This window comes from Plecotus auritus (genome assembly GCF_963455305.1).
Source record: "Plecotus auritus genome assembly, chromosome: 7".
NCBI lineage: Eukaryota > Metazoa > Chordata > Mammalia > Chiroptera > Vespertilionidae > Plecotus > Plecotus auritus.
The window spans coordinates 143,709,664-143,732,287 of record NC_137774.1 but is presented as its reverse complement, the minus strand read 5'-3'; the positions used below and the strand labels follow the sequence as shown (position 1 = coordinate 143,732,287).

Below are 22,624 nucleotides of genomic sequence, written 5' to 3'. Positions count from 1 at the left end.
CTTCTCTTTCCAGAGACAGGATTTTTAAAAAAGAGAAACCACTGATCTGGAATGTTTCAGTACTAAAACTAAATTTATTTCTCTAACCGTCAGATCCCTGATCTGTGTAGCAGGATCTTCTCCTGGTAACTGTATTCTTTGACTTCAGTTTTAAAATTATATAAATAAATACAAGTAGACAGTGATTCTGATTAAAATAAAGATACATGTGTCACTAGTATCAGTTTATTGTAGCATTGCCATTGTTAAATTCCTTTATTGTCACAGGGAAGAGTGAAAGCCAATTTTGATGCATGTATACTTTACCTTAAATACTTCAAAAAAAGCATCGGAGTCTCTTTTCTGCTATGCAGTTCTTTTGCACACATTCCTAATTTCTCTATTGCTTGGAAATCACAGTCCCGTTGGATGCTCCTTCCCTGTTCTTGTGTAAATCCCCTAAAACAGGAAGAGCAAATGTCCAAAAACTATTGCCATATAGTTCTGTGAGAGACACAAATAACTGGAAATCTCAAAATTTCAAATGTAATACTCGCTGGCCAAAGCCTAATAGGATGAGCAAATTTTGGACTTGAATTATTTTAAATATAGAATTTGTTCTAAAGATTTAGGAAGACAGAAAAGTGGTTTTTTTTTTCCATATAGCTCTACTTAAATTATTGTTAGAAAAAGAACAAAATTTTTGAGTGAATAATTGTTGGATGGGATAAGTCTACCTTATTTTCTCCACCATAGCCCCATCAGCATCACATATGTATAGACAAATCATCCACTGGGTTCCCGGAGTTTTTATACTCTCTGTTTAACTGGTTATGATGCCTAAACTCAACTTAGGTTACAGAAAAACACATCAAGTGGGGGCTTTTTTTTCAGTTTAACAAACAATAAATGGCTTCAAGTAACAGAGCTGTCTTTTCACCTTCTTAAACACAGTGAACTTTTTTCATTACCAACTTTTGCAACATGGTTCTCAAAACAGCAACGCAAACATTCAAAAGGTACAGTTGAAGAAAGAGGGGAGTAAGAATACATAACTTGGCGCAAATGCTGGAAAACAAAACAGGCGTTCATCAAAAGCTGTGGTACATTTCCACAGTGGAATACTATGCTGCTATAAAAAAAGATCTTTTACCATTTGAGACAGCATGGATGGGCCTGGAGATTATTATGCTAATTGAAATAAGCCACTCAGAGAAACATAAACATCACTTATATGTGGAATCTAATGAACCAAATGAAATTATGAACAAAATAGGTCCAGAGACAGGGAAGCATGGAACAGACTGACAGAAATCAGAGGGAAGGGAGGGAGGGAGGGGGCAGGAAGAGGTTAACCAAAGAATTTATATGCATATATGCATAGTTCTAGGACACAGACAATAGTGTGAGAAGGCCTTGGGTGGGGTGAGAGTGAGCTGGTGGAAGGGGTCAAAGGGGGGGGGGGGGGCGGGAATAGGAGACATCTGTAATACTCTCAACAATAAAAATAACTTTTAAAATGTTAGAGGCTAGATCTAACTATAACAAACTTCTTGATCCCAGTCAGGTCACATGGATAGAAATTTACATTCAAACAGAGCACCAAAATAACTTCCCTTCTGGAGGCAGTATAGATTTTAACCTCTTAGCAGGAGTGGCAAGGCTGAAAGAATAACTTTGAGGGGGAGAGGTGGCGGGAGGGGTGGGGTGGGAGGGGGTGCTGGAAGCTTGGAGTACTCCATAAATTTAAAGGGAAAGAAGCCAGTTTCCCCTAGACCTGTGGTGAAAAACAGGCCAGGGAGCAAATGTAACTTTGTACAAGGTTCTCAGGGACTCCCCAGAGATGAGCACCCCAAGCTAGGCTTTAGGGCCCCATTATTTGAGGTAACCGCCTCTGAAATCACAGACAGTGATAAACCTATCTGGGCCTCATCAACTGAAAGCCCAGAATTCTTATTTGGAAACCAAGGTTCTGGTCCAGGACAAATCCTGCATAGTGTTAGGACGCGCTACACAGAGCTATTCCCTTATGCAAAAAAAGGACCAGGGTGGTGAATTAGGAGGAAAGAGTCTGCATCCTTGGGATAAAATTACCCATTTCAGGTGCCTTGGGGAATGTCAGCTGGAGCCGGCCGTACCCTGAGACCCGTCCCTCTTTGATGCCGGACACGCCACCCTTGCGCCTTCCGGGTCTTTCCCGCATCAGAGCCTATTGGGACCCCAGGGCGCGGCAGTGGCCAACCTAACGGTGGTCTAGCGGCGCTTCCGCGCGTCCAGGGGCATTGGCGCAGGAAGGGACCCAGTCCGGAGCAGTCCGCTGGGCGGTGAGTGCTAGGCGTCTCCAGCGCGCACACGGTGGCGGGCGGGCGCCTCCCGCAGTAGGTAAGCGGCGAAGCTTGCCTATCTAGACTCGCCTGCCTCCGGCAAAAAGAAGTCCGCTCTCCCTCCCACTGAGTGTCAGTTTCTTTGGTGAGTGCTGACGCCAAGGCAAGCGCGGGTAAAATCGTTCCGCACTCTCCAGCCTTGTACTTGCGAGTCCGCTGTAAGAGACAGCTTGTGGCCACTTGTTTTGAATGCAAGAAAGCCAAGCATGGGCCGTGCTCGGGAGTGTTACTGTGCGAGTTTACAGGGAGAGGTGGAGGTTCCCAGGGACACCACAGCCACCGCGAAAAGCAGGCCCTCCCGCCTTTCCCGCGGGGGAAACAGTGCCTAGGGTCGAGCGAGGGCTTAAAGGGAAGCTGGGAAAGGAAAGAAGAGATGAGACAGGGAAAAAGTGAACGTTTCCTGGACAAGAGAGCCAGGAAGTGGGACGGGGTTAGGAAAGGAGCCAAGTCCTTGAAACTTAAGTCCAAATTCCAGCAGTGGGCGAGCAGGTGGGGGCCATTACAATTGGAACGGCGGCTGGGTGTAGTTTATTTTATGTGTGGATTTTTTTTTTTGCCCTGAACGGCCGAGTCTTAAAGTTTCAACGCGAAAATTTGGGGAGCATATGTGGGAGGAGGCGATTGCTGGGACAAAACATTCTGGAGCCAGGGTCGCTTCTTAAAACCCGGGAAGTTTCCCGCATCCTCTCGCCCAGCCTGGGGCGCCGCCTCGCATTAGTTTTCTCCCAGTGGGAAGGTGTGTGTGGGAGAGGGTGCGGGAGGGGACGGGGGCGAGATCTGGAAGCCGCAGGCGGAGCCACTGAGAAAGAGAAAAAGCAGCAAGTTATCTTAAGTATTGATTCCAGGGGGTTGCGGGAGGCAAAGTGGAGGGGCGGGCCTACTGAGCGGCTGCTCCTCCATCGTCATCCGCGGCAGAACTTGCACTTGATGATCTTCTTAAAGGCGTTTTGGAAGTCCTTGTTGAAGTAGGCGTAAATGACAGGGTTGAGCAGAGAGTTGGAGTAGCCGAGCCAGTTTATTATGGCGCCCAACAGACTGGGCATGTGGCAGCTGTTCTCGCAGAAGGGCAGGACCAGGGCCACGATGAAGAAGGGCAGCCAGCAGAGGATGAAGGTGCCCATAATGATGCCCAGTGTCTTCACCGTCTTCCTCTCGCGGGCTAAAGCCATTTTGCGCTTGGCCTCGGCGTTGCGCTCATTTTTATTCTCTAAGGAGGTGGGAGCACAGGGGACAGAACCCGCCTCACTGGGTAAGGGCAGGTGCTCTTTGGAGTTGCCCATCAGGTGCACTTCGATCACCTCCAGGGCGGCGCCATCCTCGCCCTGTCGCACAGCTCCATTGGCGCACTGAATGCCCCCTGCCTTATTCTCCACGCCCTGCCCCCATTCTCTGCTGTCTGGCTCTCCATTTATGCTCTTCCTGGGCTGCAGGGCTGGAGACGCCCCAAAGCGGGCGTCCGCTCTCTTCTTCTCCACCTTCTTGACTGTCTTGCGGATGCGAAAGCGCGCGGCTCGAAAAATGCGCCCATAGAGAACTAGCATGAGTAGCAGCGGGATGTAGAAAGCGCCGAAAGTGGAGTAGATGGTGTAGCCATGATCCTTGCTGATGGTACACGCGTCGGGGTCCGAGCGGTCTTCGGGGGTGCGCCAGCCCAGCATGGGCGGAATGGAGATCAGGAAGCCAATGAGCCAAGTGAGCGAGATGAGCGCAGCGGCACGCCTGGGCGTCCTCTTATTCACGTAGTCGATGGGGTCCGTGATGGCCCAGTACCTGTCCAGCGCGATGGCGCACAGGTGCAGGATGGACGAGGTGCAACACAACACATCGAGGGAAATGAACAGGTCACAGGTGACCTGTCCCAGCGTCCACTTGTTGAGCACCTGGTACAACGCGGCCATGGGCAGCACTAGCACCGACACCATGAGGTCGGTGACTGCCAGCGAGCCGATCAGATAGTTGGCCACGTTCTGCAGGGAGCGCTCCAGAGCAATGGCAGCAACTACGCACGCGTTTCCCAGCACCGCACTGAAGATAAGGGTGCCCAGCAGCAGAGAGGTGACCACTTGGTAGCTGAAGGTCACGTCTGAGATGCCAGTTGCATTGCCGTTTGTCCCGAAGGGACCTTCGGAGGACGTAGTGTTGTTGCCCTGTCTGGGGCTGAGCACATCCATGCCTGCGCGCCCGGCAGGGGAGGGGGAGAAAGAGCTGCGCGAGGATTCCCCTCGCCCCTCCCCCCTGGGGTCGCAGCCCCTTTCTCCTGGGAGTTTCGGGGGAGGGGATGCAGGGGCTCAAGCAGGAAGTTCTTACTGCTCAGGCGAAGGCATCTCGGAGGAACTGCTTCTAGGGCTCCGTGGGCTCCCTGGGTCCAGCGCGTTCAGGAACTCTAGGTGGGAAACGAGTTGGCCGGAGAACAGCTCCGAGATCTCAGGGCGACTGAGAGGTGGCCGGAACGTCTGTCTCTCGCTGTTCATTTTACTTTGCCGCTGCCCAGCTGGCTGCCGGAGCCGGAGTCTCCCCACCAGCAAATAGTCTCCAATCCTAGAAGTATCTGGAATATTGAAACCCCATCCTCCACGGTCATTCTGTGACCCTCCTCGATTCTCTCCCTCCCTCTCTCCCACTCTCTTCTCTTTTTTAAAGCATCCTCCTTCCACTCGCCTTCCCTTTCAGTTTCCCTCTCCCTTCTCTCACCCTTTCTTTATCCCCCTGTGTGTCGCTCAGACAGCCAGTCTCCCTCCCTCCCACGCTACCCCTCCCCTCCTAATACCTCCCCAACCCCGAGTGTCTCTTTCCTCTGGGTGCCCGCCCTCCTCTGCCTCTAGCTCAGCAACTTAGCGTTCAAGCCTCTTTTGTCCACACACTTAGAACTCGCTTGCATACACTTGATCTCCTGGTCAGAACAACATTGCAACAAATACCTTTGCCTCCCATCCAGCCAAACTGGAGGGGAAAATTCTAACTATCCATTGCTTTATATTTCTGTCAAATTTTTAAGTAGAGTCCGCATCATATAGTGGCAGTAGGAAATAAGGAAAGGAGACACTAGAAGTGTGAGTGGGGGCAGGGGGGTGGACAACTCTAGTTCAGTATGTAAATTATGGTAAATTGATGGAATGAAAATGGAGTATCAGCTTTTTACAGACCACCCCATCCATCATTTTACATTTGACTCCCTTGGGGAGGATGTTGCCTGTGACCTTTTTTAACCTTGAGGAATGGGGGAGAAAGGAATAGAAAGGACCTGTTAAAAGACAAATAGCTACATCTCCAAAGGAAAACACTCAATTCAGTATGTATTTAGAACACACTCACAAGCCTTCCCATCACCATTTACCTTTTTTTCTTTTTTCTTATTGTTCAGTATTATAGATGTTCCCTATCTCCCCTCTCGCCCCCCCCCCCTTCTCCCTCTCTACCTAGCCCCTGCCCCACCCCAGGCCTTCCCCACAGTGTTGTCTGTATTCATGGGCTATGCATATATGCATATATTTTCTTTGGTTAATCTCCCCTCCAACTCCACCCCCACCCCCACTTCCAAGATCTGTCAGCCTGTTCCATGCATACTTGTCTCTGGACCTAAATTCAGTGAACATTGCCATTCCCCATAGCTTTGTGGTGAGTAAATTTAGGGAAAGGGATCTTTTGTCTGTGTGTTGCAATGAGTTCGGGCATTTCATATGGCTTTTTTCTTTTCTTATCAGAAAAAAATCTCTAAAGGAGAATTTAGTGGAATCCCTGGTCGCTGGCCCCTGAGTTTCTCTTAAGCTCAGAAATTGGATTCAGCACCTGGGACAGCTATAGGCAATCAGGACTTATGCCGCCACCTTCTGGCAAATGCTTTAGAGCGCCATCTAGGAACCCTTGTCATGCAAAAATTAAGCAGGTATTGAAATCCCCTAACTTCAAGAAAGAGGAAAAACATGGTTATTAAAAGAAAAGTAACCTTGAGTCATGTATTTTTATTCTATTTCGTTAAAAAATAGTGTTCTCTTTTGCTCTTAATCATATATACCAAGCTTATACTGTCTAGCTCGTTTTGAAAGCCGGCAGCATCTGTCATTCACAAGTTCTCTCTAGGAATGAGGTTTTAGTAGACTTAAGCAAACACTTTCTCACCTTCATCTGTGTTGGTTTTGTTCCGACAAAGCCTGCACTCCGGGACTCACACATTTGCACACATTCATCAACAGGGTGGGGGGGGGCAATATTGGATATTCCAAATGGGGATGACTTCACATAGAAAATAAAGAAGCTGCTATTGGTTAGTTCTAAGCTATTTCCTTTATCCAGGAAACCATATTTAATCCCATTTGAACATGGGTAAAGAATTATAGTATTCCTAAACGCTAAATAGATATGTAAATAACAAATTCACTTATACATTCTGATAGCATGACTGAAGTAAAGGAAAAGTACAGAATGCAATCCCAAAAGCAGATGACTCCAGATAACATGCACAGATTCACTCCAGATAGCAATAGTCTTAATATTATTTTCAAATTTGAGCTCTGAATTTCATAGCTTTCAATTCTTTAAGACCAAGCAAAAGAGCAATCACCAAAGCATCAAAGAAAATTGAATTGTGCCAGTGCATACAGTACAGGGCAATGTGTTTGGAGAAGGATTGTTTTACAATGCAGTGCTGGGCAGTTTCCACTTAATCACTTCAGCATGCTGCAGTAATGAACCTGACATTTGTAATGATTCATGGCATTGAAAAAACAGATGAGGAAACATGGTGATTCTGGCTATAGACTCTGAAGATTCTTTTAAAAATTTGTGAAGGTTCTCATTCCCCTTTTTAAAATTTCCTGACAAACACAGAACTAAATAACTTTGTTAAAATATAGTTGCATATCCAAAGATTATAATAGCAAAATAATTAAAATCTGGATTCTCCAAAGACAAAACTCTGGAAATATAGTTGATAAATATAAACAAAGAGTAAAATTTAAATTTAAAAAAGTGAATATATACATATTTGTATACATACAAGGACATACTTGAATAGGAATTATATCAGATTTAGCACATATAAATATATGTCAGTAAATATGCCAGTCAGCAATTATGCATTCTAGTGGATCCCAAATGGTTTAATAACTGACAATTATTTTCAAGAATGCTAAAATTTTGAACTTAATATTCATGAGGACTGGCATTTGCTATTCTACTCTAATATTTTATGATGCAGCATTCTTATTCAAGTTGGAAAAAAGTTCATGTTCATGTATTCCTTCAAAATAATGTACACAATATTTCAAACATTTCATTCTTTAAAATGTATAACAAGTTTTTTTGGGCATTCTGATGAACACTAGGAAGAAAGCAGAAGTGTTAAAGGATATGCAGTACTATTTGTGCTTCCATACCAAATACAGTGACTAATAAATAATTATGTATAACTTATGTTAAATGATTCTGTGATATATATTAAAAGCAGAATGATGTCACATTCCACCATATTCACACTTTGCCAAGTCTGCTATGTTAACCTTTAAAGATAAAGAAACACATATAAAAAATGGTGCAAGCCAAAGATTCTGGATAAAGAGTTAGACTCTGGTTCTTTGAGGCCTCTGAAATCAGCCTAAAGAAAAGCTAGCCTTAAAGCAGATATTATTGATGACATCATTTGAAAACAATACTTCCACTCATTCTGCTTTTATTTCTTGTTTGAATTTACTAGATGCAAGTATGAACTTGTCAGTTATAGATCTAGAGTATGATACATCATCCATCATATGAAATTTCTCTAATGTAGTTTATGGGAGATAAAGATTTTTAACATTTTTACAGGAAATTTGATGCAAGCCCAGAATTTCAATGTAGTTCTTTGACTAGGGACATAAAGATAAAAAGATATTAGGCTAAAGTTTTGCTGAATGTCCTATCATTACTGAAGTCTCAGGAATGATTGGGGTTTCTCAGTAATTGATATGTTTATCCATAATCCCCAAATTATGGCTAATTTACTAATGAGTCAGTAACCTATATAGTAAAGAGTTGAAATTTTACTTAGGAGATTACAAGAGTGACTTAAAAGCTCCTATTTAAAAAGTTTTTACTTTTCTTCAAGTAATTTGATTAAGATAGCTTATTTTTTAACTAAAAATAGCGTTCTGAATTTAATTCTCCTCAATCCTCAAATGCTAAAGTAATAGGGCAAATGTAGTTTTACCAGCACTGTGAAATTTTACTGGAATTCATCAGGAAAAGAAACTTTAAAGAGAAATGTTTGCTTAAATAATTTAGGAGCCGAAACCGGTTTGGCTCAGTGGATAGAGCGTCGGCCTGGGGACTGAAGGGTCCCAGGTTCGATTCCGGTCAAGGGCATGTACCTTGGTTGCAGGCACATCCCCAGTAGGAGGTGTGCAGGAGGCAGCTGATGGATGTTTCTCTCTCATCGATGTTTCTAGCTCTCTATCACTCTTCCTTCCTCTCTGTAAAAAATCAATAAAATATATTTTTAAAAAATTAAATAATTTAGGAAATGCAGTCTTCTGATTACTAGTGAGAATTAACTGGTCATTTATAAGAAATGCCAGCAAAATGCCAGAGAATAAATTCTCCTTTAAACCTAAACATGCTTTTTGTGTGTGTGTCTAATCCTCACTATCCACTTTCCTCTGATGATACCATTCCTTCACTGCTATTACTACTCAGGCACTTCTCAGAGGCTCAGAACTGGGTTTTCAGTGGGAAAATACAAACAGTAGAAGCCTCACTCGCTGCTTCAGAGAAATGTAACAATGGCTTCGTTCAGTTAACACACATGCTAAAAACACAGCAGCTAGAAAGTGAAAGCAATGTAACATGTGTTCACTAGGTGTGTGACCTTGGGCAGGTTATTTAACCCTTTTGTTTTCTCAGTAGTAAAGTGGGTGTGATAATAGACTTGTGAAGATTAAATGATTTAATACACTGCTGGCCCATAATAAACACCGAATAAGGTTAAACAGTAATAGTAATAATAGTGATACAAAGCAATAATATTCTCTCTCTACTGATAATTTCTGAGAAATGTAGAGAAAGAATTATGTGGGCTTAAAGGGAAGAGCCAGAGCCTAAAAGGAAAACAATTAAGGCCCTTTCAGGCGAGGATTTATTATGAAAACAATTTGCACATGAATATGACATTCTCCCTGTTTCTTAAAGTATTTGGAAAACTTTCAGTTTTCTAGGCAATTCTGAGTACAAGACTAGTGAAAAAAGATGTGACTTCTGCATTCTGGAACTTCTTTTTTTAAAAAAAATTTTATTGCTTTTTTTGGGGGTGACATTGGTTAATACAATTATATAGGTTTCATGTGGTGGAGTAGGTGGATGTTACACTCACCCCCTCCCAGGACCAAACTGGAGCTTCTTGACTTAAAGCTGAAATCACTGAGGGGGGGTGGGGAGGGGGGAGAAAGAACGTGTCAACAAAGATTTAATAATCAGTATTGGATAGTAGTCTGCCCTTTTTTCTAGGAGCGCAACCATTTGAGCTCCTAGAAAAGCATAAAATAAATAATTGTATAAAATAAGTAATTGAAATTCATAGGTTCCCAATAAAATGTTTAAAAGTACAGTAAAACCCAAAAGGTAGTATTTCTGTTATAGATAATTATCAGATGATAGTGGTTATAGTTATATAGTGTTAATAAGTATACTTTCCCAGCCTCAATTCCTCTACACTGCCTCTTTCTGACAATATGTTTAATGGCTCACTTGTAAAAGGCTAAGAACATAGTGGAGATGAGAAAATGTCTGAAATGTTAGCTTAATATTTTCTGTTAATCTACGGATGGTTGGAAATTAAACCTAGTCTTGTTAATTACTTGAAGCAAATTTTAATTACTGTATTTAATCTAATTGAGGGGAAATGCCTACATTTTTATTAGCTTTCCCAAGTAACACTTTCATTATACAACTAAAAGCAATACTCAATGCATTATTTTAATCTTGTTTTAAAACATGCTACTTATATAAAAGCAACAATTATTACAAAATACCAGTCTTTAACTGCCATTGGGTCTATTGAAGCAATCATGTGTCAAATGGGGAATAGTGGCTCAGGGCCAAGAGTTCTGGATTCAAATGACTACTCTGCCATTTACTAGCATTGCAATTTTCCTTAATTTTTTCATTTTATTATGCAGTATACATGAATTCCCAAAAATTTAAAGAATAATATGGTGCTTGTACATTTTTTAAATGCATGAGTACAATGAGAAATAGAATTCTCTACTCTGCAAAACCACTACTTCCATGCAGCTGTCTGACCTGAGAAACTGTTGTCTCTCTGTCATTCAAGGTTGCCAACTAATGAGAAGGTGCTGCTCAGCAGTAGGCAGGCAGAGAGAGAGGACAACATGGTGTCCTCGGTCAAAGCCCAGCCTTCCTGAAAACATGCCCTGAGGGCTGCCTGGATCATTCTTAGTCATCATGTTTTTTAAATGTAGCCTCTAGTCCACCTTGGTGGATCCTGACTACTACCTGGATTATCTGCTTGATAACTTCCTCACCTGACTTTCTGTCAGTCGATATAGCAGATATTTCAAAATGGTGAGGGACAGCAGAATGCTTCTAACCCAAACTTAATTAGTTTTCATAAAAGGAAACTGAGGGTCCTCAGAGTTAAGTGATTTGCCCTAGATCACACTATGGGTGCCTCATATTCCCCTCCCTGCATCTGTTAAAGGACCCCTAACATGATTATCCAGGTTTAAGACTAAACTGCAGCCAGCTCCAATGGAAAATTTCCAAAGAACTTGAAACAGATGAAAGAAGTTGAAGTCTGTGTTCAATAATCTGTTCCTTCCTTGCTTCCTCTCTTCATTCATTTGTACATTAAGCACATATGTCTTCTATGAGCCTGGCAACATGACATAGACTAAAACCATAAAGGTGGAAAGACAGAGTCCTTGCCTTGACTCATTCACTGAAGCATGTTCCCCAGCCACCCTCGGGGAAGCCTCGTTGGGAATGGGGACCGTCCTGGCCCTGTCACTCATTTTTCCATCAATGACTGTATTTATTGAGTACTTTCTATTTTTTCTAGGCTTTCAGTATATAATGATGAAGGAGACATAGACATATTCCTGCAATCAAGGACCTTATACAGAAATCAGTAGAGAAAAACTATAAACAGGTAAGCAAATAAATGAATAAATGAGATAGTTTTGGGTGCTGATATTGGCATGAGGAAGACAAAATTGAGTGACCTGGTGGAATAATTGGAGGCATCTACTCTTATGGAATTGGTGAGGCAAGTCTTCTCTGAGGAGGTGACATTTGAGTTGAGACCCAAATAATATACCAAAGACAACCATTCATAGATCTCATCTGTGGTGTGCTGCAATGACATATTGATCTTCTCAGCCTTTGGATCAACAGAGCAGAAACTGGGGCAGCAAAGGCCCTGACTAATAGCCTGGAGTAGTCAATGGACTTCTCTGTTTACTCCAGTGTGTTATGCAAATGTTACCATTTTCTTTGTATTGCATGATAGTAAAAGCATTGGGAAGCATTGTTTCAGTTGTGAAGATTCAAATCCAAGCATAGAAAAGCAAAAATGATTGAGCTTGGTATGTTGGGTAACTGAAGAGTAGAGTGCACCAAAGAAAAAAGACTGGGAATGAGGTCAGAGTTTTCTCATAGTCAGTCTAAAATAAAATACCATAGACCATGTTTCTTTATCCAGTTAAACATTAAATTGTGTTAGGATATATGGACTTTTCTTGATATCCCAATGGGAAAAAAAATATATTGCAAAGCTTACTATCAAGTAATTTAGTACATATTATGTTCCCTGTCATTTTGCATAAGTTCAGACATTTTTTTTTCAAATGCCACTTCTTAGTGAAGGCCTTTCATTGAGAAATTGAGTTTATGAGATAGACAACAGCTGATGAGAGAGAGAGAGAGAGAGAGAGAGAGAGAGAGAGAGAGAGAGAATCTCCATATACATTGTTTTCTGGTAATAAAACCTGATTAAATGTGAATGTAGATCTCCCCATACATCCATGCCTCCATATTATTGCTTACAATTCCCTCAACCTGGCATATTCATCCTCATCTTCTGCACCAAAGAAAATTCCTACCTGGAACACAAAACAATGCCCATGCCCAAGCCTTTAATAACTACACAGTAGTTCTCTAGTCTGAAATTAACCTAGCTAGCTTTTAAAATAGACGGGTACCACCCCAAACCAATTAAATAAGAATTTCTAAAGGGGAGGGCTTGGGGATTGGCATTTTAAGCCCTCCAGGTGATTCTAATGAGTAAGTAGGGGTAAGAATTGCTGAGCTAGATTAGTGCCCCTTCCTGCTTGCAGTGGGCTCCAAAGAGAAGGCAGAGCTTCACCCTGCTATGTGGGTCCGATGGGTTTCTCCCCTGAGAGAGGGAAAAAGCCCACCAATGACAGCATAAAGTGTTACAAACAAGAAATTCTTTGTAGTGGCCTACCATGGCAAGTAAATGAGTAATTACCTCCTTGACCTTGTACTTAATGAGAAAAACTGCATAGCAAATTTGCTTTGGTTCTGGCTTGGCTCAAAGTCTGTATAGAAATAGACATTTCAGTGAGTCCTTTTCACCTTCTCATTGAGAAAATGGTATGAAAATATTGCAGAGAGAGCACATTTAAGTAGCTGTCAAACCTGAATGTGCATAACAATCACTTGAAGACTTTGTTAAATGCAGACCCCCAGGCCCAGCCACTGGGGATTCTGATGGAGTAGCCCCAGGGGCCTGTATATTTGAACAAAGCCCTCTATATGATTCTGATGCTGGTGGTCCATGGGCCATTGGGAAATAGGGGTTTACTAAAAGATGCCCCTTTTTGTAATGCATGAATGCCTCTTCCTGATTCTTACACAAGCCCAAGGGCCCTTTGACCCCTTTTTAGAGGAAATAGAATTAAGAAAATGTAAGTCTGGAGGCAACAACAGTCATGACAGCTGAAGCCAAAGGACAGCAGAGAGAAAAGAAGCTCAGGCAGCAACTGGAGACAACCAGGGAGCTGAGCGCTCTGGCACTAGGAAAGTATTCAGGTGGGGAAGGCAAATCTGGGTTAGAGGAAAGAAAACTGCTATCAATAAGAGGAGATCCTCTGTGGTGAGCAGGCTGCAGAATAAGGTCCCAGCTGCTGGCCTAGACGTCAGATGTAATAATCCTGCCCTTCTTAGATGCAAGCTCCTCTAATCAAGCTGTGAAAAATATGCTAACTGTGGTCTGCTATTGTCTGCATAAGGCTAATTTGGTCCTACCCTGGGGCTTCCATTCTCACATCGCTGTCAGAAACAAACTGCTTCAAGTGTAGGAAATGTGAGCCTAAGGAAGTTCACTTAGAAACACGTAGTGGCTTCTCTGTGAGGCAAAAGTGGGGTGGGGGGATGGGGAGAGGAGCAACCAGCAGCCTAGCTTCTCCAGCAAAGCCATGGGATAGACTGTGGCTTTCCAGCAACAGAATAGAATGCAAAGTGCAATAACCCATAGGGGGCCAAATACATAATAACTATCGATTCCTTCCTTCCTGATCTCATTTGTTTATTCACCATTTTTTCTTTTCATTCCAAAAATATTTTAAAACATTTATTATATGTGTTTTAGCTTAGTTCCCTCAAAAGCAGAATCTGGGACAAAGAATATTGGGTACAAGTCATGTCTTTGGAAGTGGATTCCAAGAAAAGAAGTGAGGAGGTGGAGAGAGGGGAAGGGGAAAGAAAAGTGCATGAACATACAGCACATGGAGGACCTCACCATGTCTCCTAAAGCATGGGCGGATGAAGCAGTTATCTGAGGGTGCCAGTCCACCCTGATGGAAGGTTAACCTGTGGTTGTTAACCTCCTCCACTCTGCTAAGCTCCACATGCCAAAGGCTAAGGATGCTGGACCCTTCACCTTCTTCCGGTGTCTAAGGTCATGGAGGAATCCAGGGCAAAGAGCAAGATGCTGAAAGGCTGTCAGCTGAAATGGGTTGAACTTGCACTGACTGCTCCTCACTGCCCTAGAGAAGCTCAACTCAGAGGGGAGGCCAAGAGAATGTTGTTGGAGCTTGGTGTGTTTCTACTATAGTATGTCAGGCTCTGCGAAGCTACAGAAGTGAACAAATTATGTTCTCTGCCTTCTAAGCGTTCTTAGTCTTGTAAGGGAGAGAAACGTTAAGATACAGTACCATTCAGTATGAAATCTGCCATTGTAATCCTATATAATAAAGAGAGAAGTGCAAATTGACTGTCACTCCACCACAAAGATGGCTGCACCCACAGCGGAGGCCAAGTTCCCATAACGAGCCTTAACGAGCAATCAGCAGAGACCTGAGGCTGCACGCACCCCCCCACCCCGTGGGGCTTGACAGGGGACCACGCCCCCACCTTGGCACCAGGCCAGGGGACCTCAGGCCGTGCCCCCCCACCCAGCAGGGCTTGACAGGGGACCTCAGGCCGTGCCCCCCCACCCAGCAGGGCTTGACAGGGGACCTCAGGCTGCACCCCCTGCCCAGTGGGGCTTGACGGGGGACCTCAGGGCATGCCCCCACCCCAGCACTGGGCTGGGGGACCTCAGGCTACTCTCCTCCCTCTGGGCTGGGGGACCTCAGGCCACGCCCCCTGCCCAGCAGAGCTTGATGGGGGCCTGAGGCTGCGCCCCCCTCCAGGTGGGGCTTGATGGGGGACCTCAGGCCACACCCCCCGCCCTGGCGCCAGGCCAGGGGACCTGAGGCTGCACCCCCAGCCTGGCAGGGCTTGACAAAGGTGGGACCGGCCGGGTCTGGATCTAGCCCAACGGGGGTTGGTGGGGGAAGCTGGGTCTGGGTCTCGCGCAATTTTGAGGCGCATGTGGGTGGGTGGGGACTTGACTTTGGGTCCCATGGTGCATCCCAGACTCTGACAGGAGGAAGATTTTCATATACATTTTACTAATTTTCTTTCATCTCTGACACTTCTATTATAGAGAAAGGGCAAATAGCAATATTAAAATATTTCCTCTAATTAATTTCGTGCACCAGGCACTAGTGATATATAAAAAGCTTTATCAGAAAAAGGAGTGGAATAAATTAACTGGAAGAGAGGAGATATGAAGAAAGGGAAGGAGCAAAAAGGAGAATTGAGAGAACGTCACATAAATGTAAGCTGAACCTGGAAGGATGAGTCTTCTCTGTGAGCACGAGAACAATAAAAGAAATGCATGTTCATTGATAAGAACACATACATCCTGGAAATGGTGATGAGCAAAGTGTGTCTGAACATGGCGCTTGTGTGAAAGAAGCGAGGAAATGAAGCTAAACATCTTTATCCTGAAGGCAATGGGAGGGCTATTGTAGCTTAAGCAGGAGAGTGACTCAAGGGAGTTTCCATTCTTGATGAACTTTCAGAAAAGATCACATAACTAATTCCTGGAGGTCTGTTCTTGCATGAAACATTTGTGAAGCATACACTAAGTACCAGGGATGGCACCAGGGGCTGAGCACACACTGGCGAGTGAGATGTGGTCCTGTCATCAAGTGGCCCAGTGCCTAGTGGAGAGAGAGAAAGACGAGAGAGAGAGAGAGAGAGAGAGAGAGAGAGAGAGAGAGAGAGAAAGAGAAAGGGAGAGGGGGGGAGAGAGAGGCTTTAAAATACAGTGCAATGAAATCCAGAGCCTAAGGAGGCAGTATCTAAAACACAAGTATGTCTCATTGTAGATGGCCTTGGGAGTGTGTGGGAAGGCTTCCTATCTAGACTTTTTAAAAAATATGTATTTTTCTTGATTTCAGAGAGGAAGGGAGAGGGAGAGATAGAAACACCAATCATGAGAGAGAATCATTGATCAGCTGTCTCCTGCACGCCCCACACTGGGGGTTGAGCGCACAACCTGGGCATGTGCCCTGACCAGGAATTGAACTGTAACTTCCTTGTTCATAGGTCGACACTCAACAGGAAGCCACACTGGCCGGTCCCCTATCTAGCCTTTTGAGGGCAATTTGTGGTGTTCATTTTTCAGAAGTTAGGGGTCTGGGTTGCCTGGTCTTTATCATTCCAAGGGAGCCTGACTAAGGAGGCAGTGTCTCTGGGCAAAACAAGAAACAAACAGCAGCATCAATGAAATGATGGTGTGTGGGTGGGACCGTTATGAAGCAGGATGTTTGTGGTGAAGAATACTTTCCTCCATCCACCACCTGATCATCTCCCTGGCTGGCTTCCTCATCCTTCATTTTTTAATTTGAGCGTCACTTTTTTTCTGGAAGCTTTCCTTGGCCCCTCAGGTCCAGGAAGTCAACCTGAAGGTCCAAACACATTCACAAACTGTTTATCTTTTGTTAGTTGTCTAAAAAGAAATATGCATATAAGCAAACAAATCTCTTCCAACCTTCTAATTGTGGTAAGGGCAGTAATGGGCTGTCCTATATATCTGTATGTTCTGGTCTTGCCACACAGTGAATCAGTTGCTAAAAGAGGAAGACACACCAAAGTAATATGATATCTATTTGATCTATTTGGTATTCACAAAATCTCAATCTCTCTCTCTCGCCTCTCGCCTCTCCCTTCTCCCCTCTCCCCTCACTCGTCAATGTCTTCAGACCAAGGCATCATTTTGATTGTCCAAACATCTTGTCATAGGCCTTGCCCCTCAGACCAGACTTCTTCCCATCAGAGAGTTGGTGCCCAAGAAGCAACACACTTTCACTTTCACCTAAAACAAGGATCTAGACTCCATGCTGGGGCACAGCCCATTACCTCTGTCCCCATGAGCTTCTTTCACTCCGCTCTATTTCCAAAAAAGCTGGCTTCCTGGAGGTCAGACTCAGTTTGAATGATTTGAAACATCTGGTCTAGCTTCCATCCTCTGCACAGATAAATATCCCAAACAATCAGGAATTGCAGTCCTGTTTATTTCTAATAATGATAACAATAAGCAACATATAGTAAATACCATGTCTCAAACACTGTTCTAAGTGTTTTACACATATTATTTTTCGACTTTCAACACCTTTATGATTTACATAATTTTTTTCCCATTTTAAAGAGGAGGAAACTGAAGCACTAGGGTAATTGACTAGCCAAGGTCACACTAATTTAATAAGCTGTGGAACAAGGACTTGAAACCCAGGAACTCTGGCTCTAGAGGCTGTGCTCTTATTATTATTTTTTTTAATCCTCACCTGAGGATATTTTTTCCATTGATTTTTTAGAGAGAATGGAAGGGAGAGGGAGAGACAGAGAGAAAAAGAAACATCGATGTGACATCAGTTGGTTACCTCTCGTTGACTGGTGGCCTCCCTCACCTGATCAGGGCTGGGAGCCTGCAATCAAGGTACATGCCCTTGACTGGAAACGAACCCAGGACCCTTCAGTCCTCAGGCCAACGCTCTATCCACTGAGCAAAACCAGCTAGGACCAGAGGCTGTGCTCTTAATCATAGAGCCCTGCTTGTTCTCAGGTTTCCACCTAAGGCCAGTCCCTCTTGTCAGAATATTTCTGACACTACAGAAGGTACTTCTATCTCATTGCAACCTCCATATTCAAACTCATCCCTTATTCTCCTCCCTCCCCGCCTCCCCCCCAACCCCCCCAAGGCTAAACCTACTTCCCTTGACTTTTTCTCACAGGAAGAAATTTCTGTTTATCTGGAAATTTTACTGATCAGTTTCTTTCCAAGAAGTAAATCATCATTATAGTTTTATCAGTCCATGTAGCAAGTCCCTGCATCTATTCACCAAGTCACTACCCCTTGGTGCAAGCAATTTTCAGTTGTATTTTACCAACCTCCAGTCCTGCTTTCGTCCCAAGGCAGCAACCTTCCAGGCTTCACTACTATTCAGAATGCAGCATAATCACCGAGCCATGGTCTTTAACTGAAATGAAATGGACAGACATCAGGTACCATTTAATTTCTCTTTCACCACTATTCGGCTGTTATAGCTAGCCTATCACAGTTAGGGACATTGTCAAATTGCTCTAAAATTTTCTGCTTTACCTTTAAAGATAAGCACTCTACCTCCTCGCTCTCTTTGCCTCAAACTGACATTTTCATTTGGACTTACATAAGAGAGTTATTAAAGGCTTTCCAGCCATAACTGGTTTGGCTCAGTGGATAGAGCATCGGCCTGCGGACTGAAAGGTCCCAGGTTCAATTCTGGTCAAGGGCATGTACCTTGGTTGTGGGCACATCCCCAGTAGGAGGTGTGCAGGAGGCACCTGATCGATGTTTCTAACTCTCTATCCCTCTCCCTTCCTCTCTGTAAAAATTCAATAAAATATATTTTTAAAAAATATTTCCCAACATTTGCAACAGTTTCAATGCTAACTGTAATTTAGCTCCTTTGCAAGGACAATCAGTCAATAGCTATGACAAAAAGTGCATTGTGTTTGCAACCTCTGCATCTAGAGAGCACTTTCCTTCCAAAAATAACAATAAAGACTTGTTTCCTTTCAACAATAACAATAACCATTAATATTTTATTGTTGCTTATTACTTGCCAGGCACTAGCAAGTGCATGTCATGCATTATTTTAGAAATGAGGAAACTGAGGCTTAGAGAAGTCAAGTCATTTGTTCAGTGTCACAGTGGGTTGCTGTTCCAGAGTTTATGCCTCGGGCCATTAAATATTCTGTGTGTGTTACAAGCTGTTGAGTCAACTTTGACTGCTGGGGACTGTATGAAGGAATAATGCCCACAATACCCTGTCCTCAGCAGTCTGGCTCAGCTACTGTGGTCTCAGGCCTATGGCTTCTTTTATGGATCAGTCCATCTCATATTTGGTCTTCCTCTGTTCCTGCTGCCTTCTGTGTTTCCCAGCATTATCGTCTTTTCCAAAGAACCCTGCCTTCTCATGAGGTGCCCAAAGTAGGACAGCTTCAGTTTTGTCATTTTTACCTCCGGGCATAATAATTCAAAAGTTAAATGCTAAGTGACATTATTTAGCAAAAATGTCCAATCTGATGGTGCCAGGCTTAATTTGCTCTAGGACCTACTTGTTTGTTTTTCTGGCAGTTCAGGGTATTCACAAAGCTCTCCTCCAACACTATATTTCAAATAAATCAGTTTCTTTTTCCTATCAGTCTTCTTCACTGTCCAACTTCCACATCCATGCATAGTCATTAGAAATTTTGGTGTGGATGATCTTAACCTTGGCCACTAATGAAACATCTTTGCTCTTGATGTTTTCTAATTATGCTTCTTAAATATTTATCAGATATGAGGAAACATCTTGAAAAAGTAAAGATAACTCTTTTGAGTTTTTCAATGTATCTTAACCCTGTGGAGTTTCACAACTGTATTTCATCGATATTTTTGTTGCTCATCAACTGGTAGACTTGCTCCATCTGTTTTCTAAATGTTACCAGCAGTGGTATTGAAGTCTACCACACTTCAGCTTTAGGCTACAAGTGATCTTCAAGATAATTTAGAACTAAAACTAGATTAAAAGTTAAGAATAGTTATCAGTTCTCCTAGCAAGAAGGATGGAGGGTTAGGGTCCACTTTTTTACTTTTGGTTCACTTTTGGGTCCTATTTTTATTAGTTTATTCCTCAGAATTGTTTTCTACAGAAACCATGGCAAATACTTCCATTTTCATATCCAGCAACAACAAAAAAATAAATTTTTATAAAAGCACATTCTCAAGTATGAGCTGAAACTCTTTTTGTTTTTAGCCCAGAGAGCCACCCTCAGTCATGTGTCAAAAAAGGCCTATGTTCTTAATCCATTTAAAAAAAACCTCATGATAAAATCCATCACTCATCAGTAATAAAGTAAGATATTAGGACTTCAATCATGTAATCACAGAGAACACTTCCTTTGCCTCATAAAATAAATCTAGCCATAATTTATAGCAATAACCAATAAGCATTCCCATTGGTGAAACTTAAGAAACATTCTCAATAAAGTCAATATACTTAAGGCCCTAAGTGGTATAATAAGAGAAGAAAAAGAAATAAGAGGCATAATAATTGAAAAGTTAAAGGCAAAAGTGATATTACTTGGCAAAAAATGTGAAATTTGACAATGCCAAGTATTGGCAAATTTCAAGGGAAACAGGAACTCATATATTATATATGGTGAGTATGCATTTGCTTGACTACTTTGAAGAGTAATTATGTCTTTGAACTTCTTCAAAGAGCAACAATATCTAGTAAATATACCAATTCTGCTTTTAAGTTGCAGAGAAACTCTTACATATATACTCCCATAGGCATATATAGAACTGCTCATTATAACATTGATTGTAATAGCAAAAATTAAAATGAATTATAATACTTATAGTAGTTAAAATAAGATAACTAGATTTCCATGTACTCACTGAAGAGATCTCAGATTGATATTTAGTGAAAAAATTTGACTAGAATGATATAATTTATGAAATTTTCAATACCCACATACCTAAAATATATGTTATTCATGGTTAAACATGTAATAATCACAAACTTGAAGAATACACACCAAATTCAGCAAAGCTGTTTGGAGAGAAGTAGGGAGGGAAGTGGATTGCAAAGAGATAATTGTAATCAACTGTTTAATATTTTGTTTCTTTTATTAGAGATATATCTGAAGCAAAAATTTGAAAAAGTTTAATATTAGTTTGGGTGGTGGAATCATAAATATCTGTTAAACTAGCTTTTGTACTTTATGGTATCTTTGAAGCTTTCAAAAATATTTTTAAAATGATAAATATTTAAATGTGATAATTATAGACTAAAGAAAAATTAAACAGGCCATCAAATGAAATATCTTCATTTTTACATTCCTCTCCCCCCCGCCCTACCCCCCCAGGCTGAATGAGTGAAGCAACTCTGTTAATACAGTTTCAACTTAATCTCATGTTGGATCTGGAGGCATATTAACATATTTGCATCTATCATATGATGCCTTGATTCTTTCCAAAATCAATGACAAAGAAAGCATCCTTAGCTAGCAATGTGAGCAAGCAGCCCAAGAACCATTGCTTTACAAACCATTGCTCCCAAGAGGCCTTATCTCTGCTTTTGTTTAATTTACCATTAAGAATGAGTTCTATGATGCAGTAGAAATGTACTTGTTCATTTAAAAAACCCCAGGATGTCTCAGATATTTTCTTTTGGAAAGCTCTTATTTACATTTTGGGAATCAAAATATCAAGTGTCTCAGGAACCCCTCCAAAGCATCAAGGGCCAACAAAGCCCTTGTCCTGTGTGCCTTCACACCCAGTTTCACTTTTCCTGAGGTTTTCCCAGAAAAGGCAAAGTCACTTAGATGAAACTCAAGGTACATTTTCTCATAATAACACTACTTTAAACTTGGTGGCATTTGCAGCCAGTCACATCTCAATAACAAGGGCAGAGCAAGTCCTTGAAATAGGATTCCCCAGAAACAATTTTATGACATTAAAGCCTACACAAAATATACTCAAATCCTTCCAATGGCTACAATTGCCTAAAATTATTAATCTACATTCCTTCACTGACTATAAATTTTGTAATAATTTCAGACTTAGAGAAAATTATAATAATAATAGTATCAAAAAATACAACAACACTATTATAAATTTTCAGAGCCATTTGGTAGTAAGTTGCAGGTATGATTCCTTTTTAACCCTAAGTACTTTAATGTGTATTTTCTAAGAAAAAAGGACATTTGTTTACATAATAAAACTAGAATGTCAATATTAGGAAATTAGCATTAGCATATATATGTATACTAGAGGCCTGGTGCACGACATTGTGCACTGGGGGAAGGAGGGTACCTCAGCCCAGCCTGCACCCTCTCGCAGTCCAGGACCCCTCGGGGACTGTCCGACTGCCAGACATCCCCCGAGGGGTCCTTAACGCTGCCTCGGAGGTGGGAGAGGCTCCCGCCACTGCCACTGCGCTCACCAGCTGTGAGCCCGGCTTCTGGCTGAGCAGCGCTCCCCCTGTGGGGGTGCACTGACCACTAGGGGGAAGCTCCTGTGTTGAGCGTCTGCCCTCTGGTGGTTAGTGCACGTCATAGCGGCCAGTCATTCTGCCATTTGGTAGATTTGTATATTAGGGTTTTATTATATAGGATGTATATATACGTATACATATATAGAGAGAGAGTCCCAAAACTTTATACACACATTTTTGAATAATTATAAAGGCAGTGCTTATTAAAATGCATTTCATTTTCAAAATTGAGCTGTCAGCTGTGAAAATGTGTGTGTGTGTGTGTGCATAAGAGAGAGAGAGAACACAAAAGATTAGAGAGAGTGCAAGAGGGAGCACAGAGAATCCAAGATCACACATTCCATTTAGTTATCACGTATCTTTAGTCCATTAATCTAGACAATGCCTGTCTGT

The 22,624-nt window shown here is 42.5% G+C and overlaps 1 protein-coding gene across 1 annotated transcript; it reads right to left on the bottom strand.

The window, feature by feature from the left end:
• Positions 1-203: 203 nt before the first annotated feature.
• Positions 204-4,993, bottom strand: HTR1A (5-hydroxytryptamine receptor 1A). The gene has a single exon (XM_080680191.1). It carries the CDS (start codon positions 4,532-4,534, stop codon positions 3,266-3,268), a length of 1,269 nt encoding a protein of 422 aa, XP_080536317.1. The 5' UTR covers positions 4,535-4,993; the 3' UTR covers positions 204-3,265.
• Between the last annotated feature and the right edge of the window lie 17,631 nt (positions 4,994-22,624).

Coding starts and splice junctions, on each gene's coding strand:
- HTR1A (XM_080680191.1), bottom strand. CDS start 4,534: ATGGATGTGCTCAGCCCCAGACAGGGCAACAACACTACGTCCTCCGAA.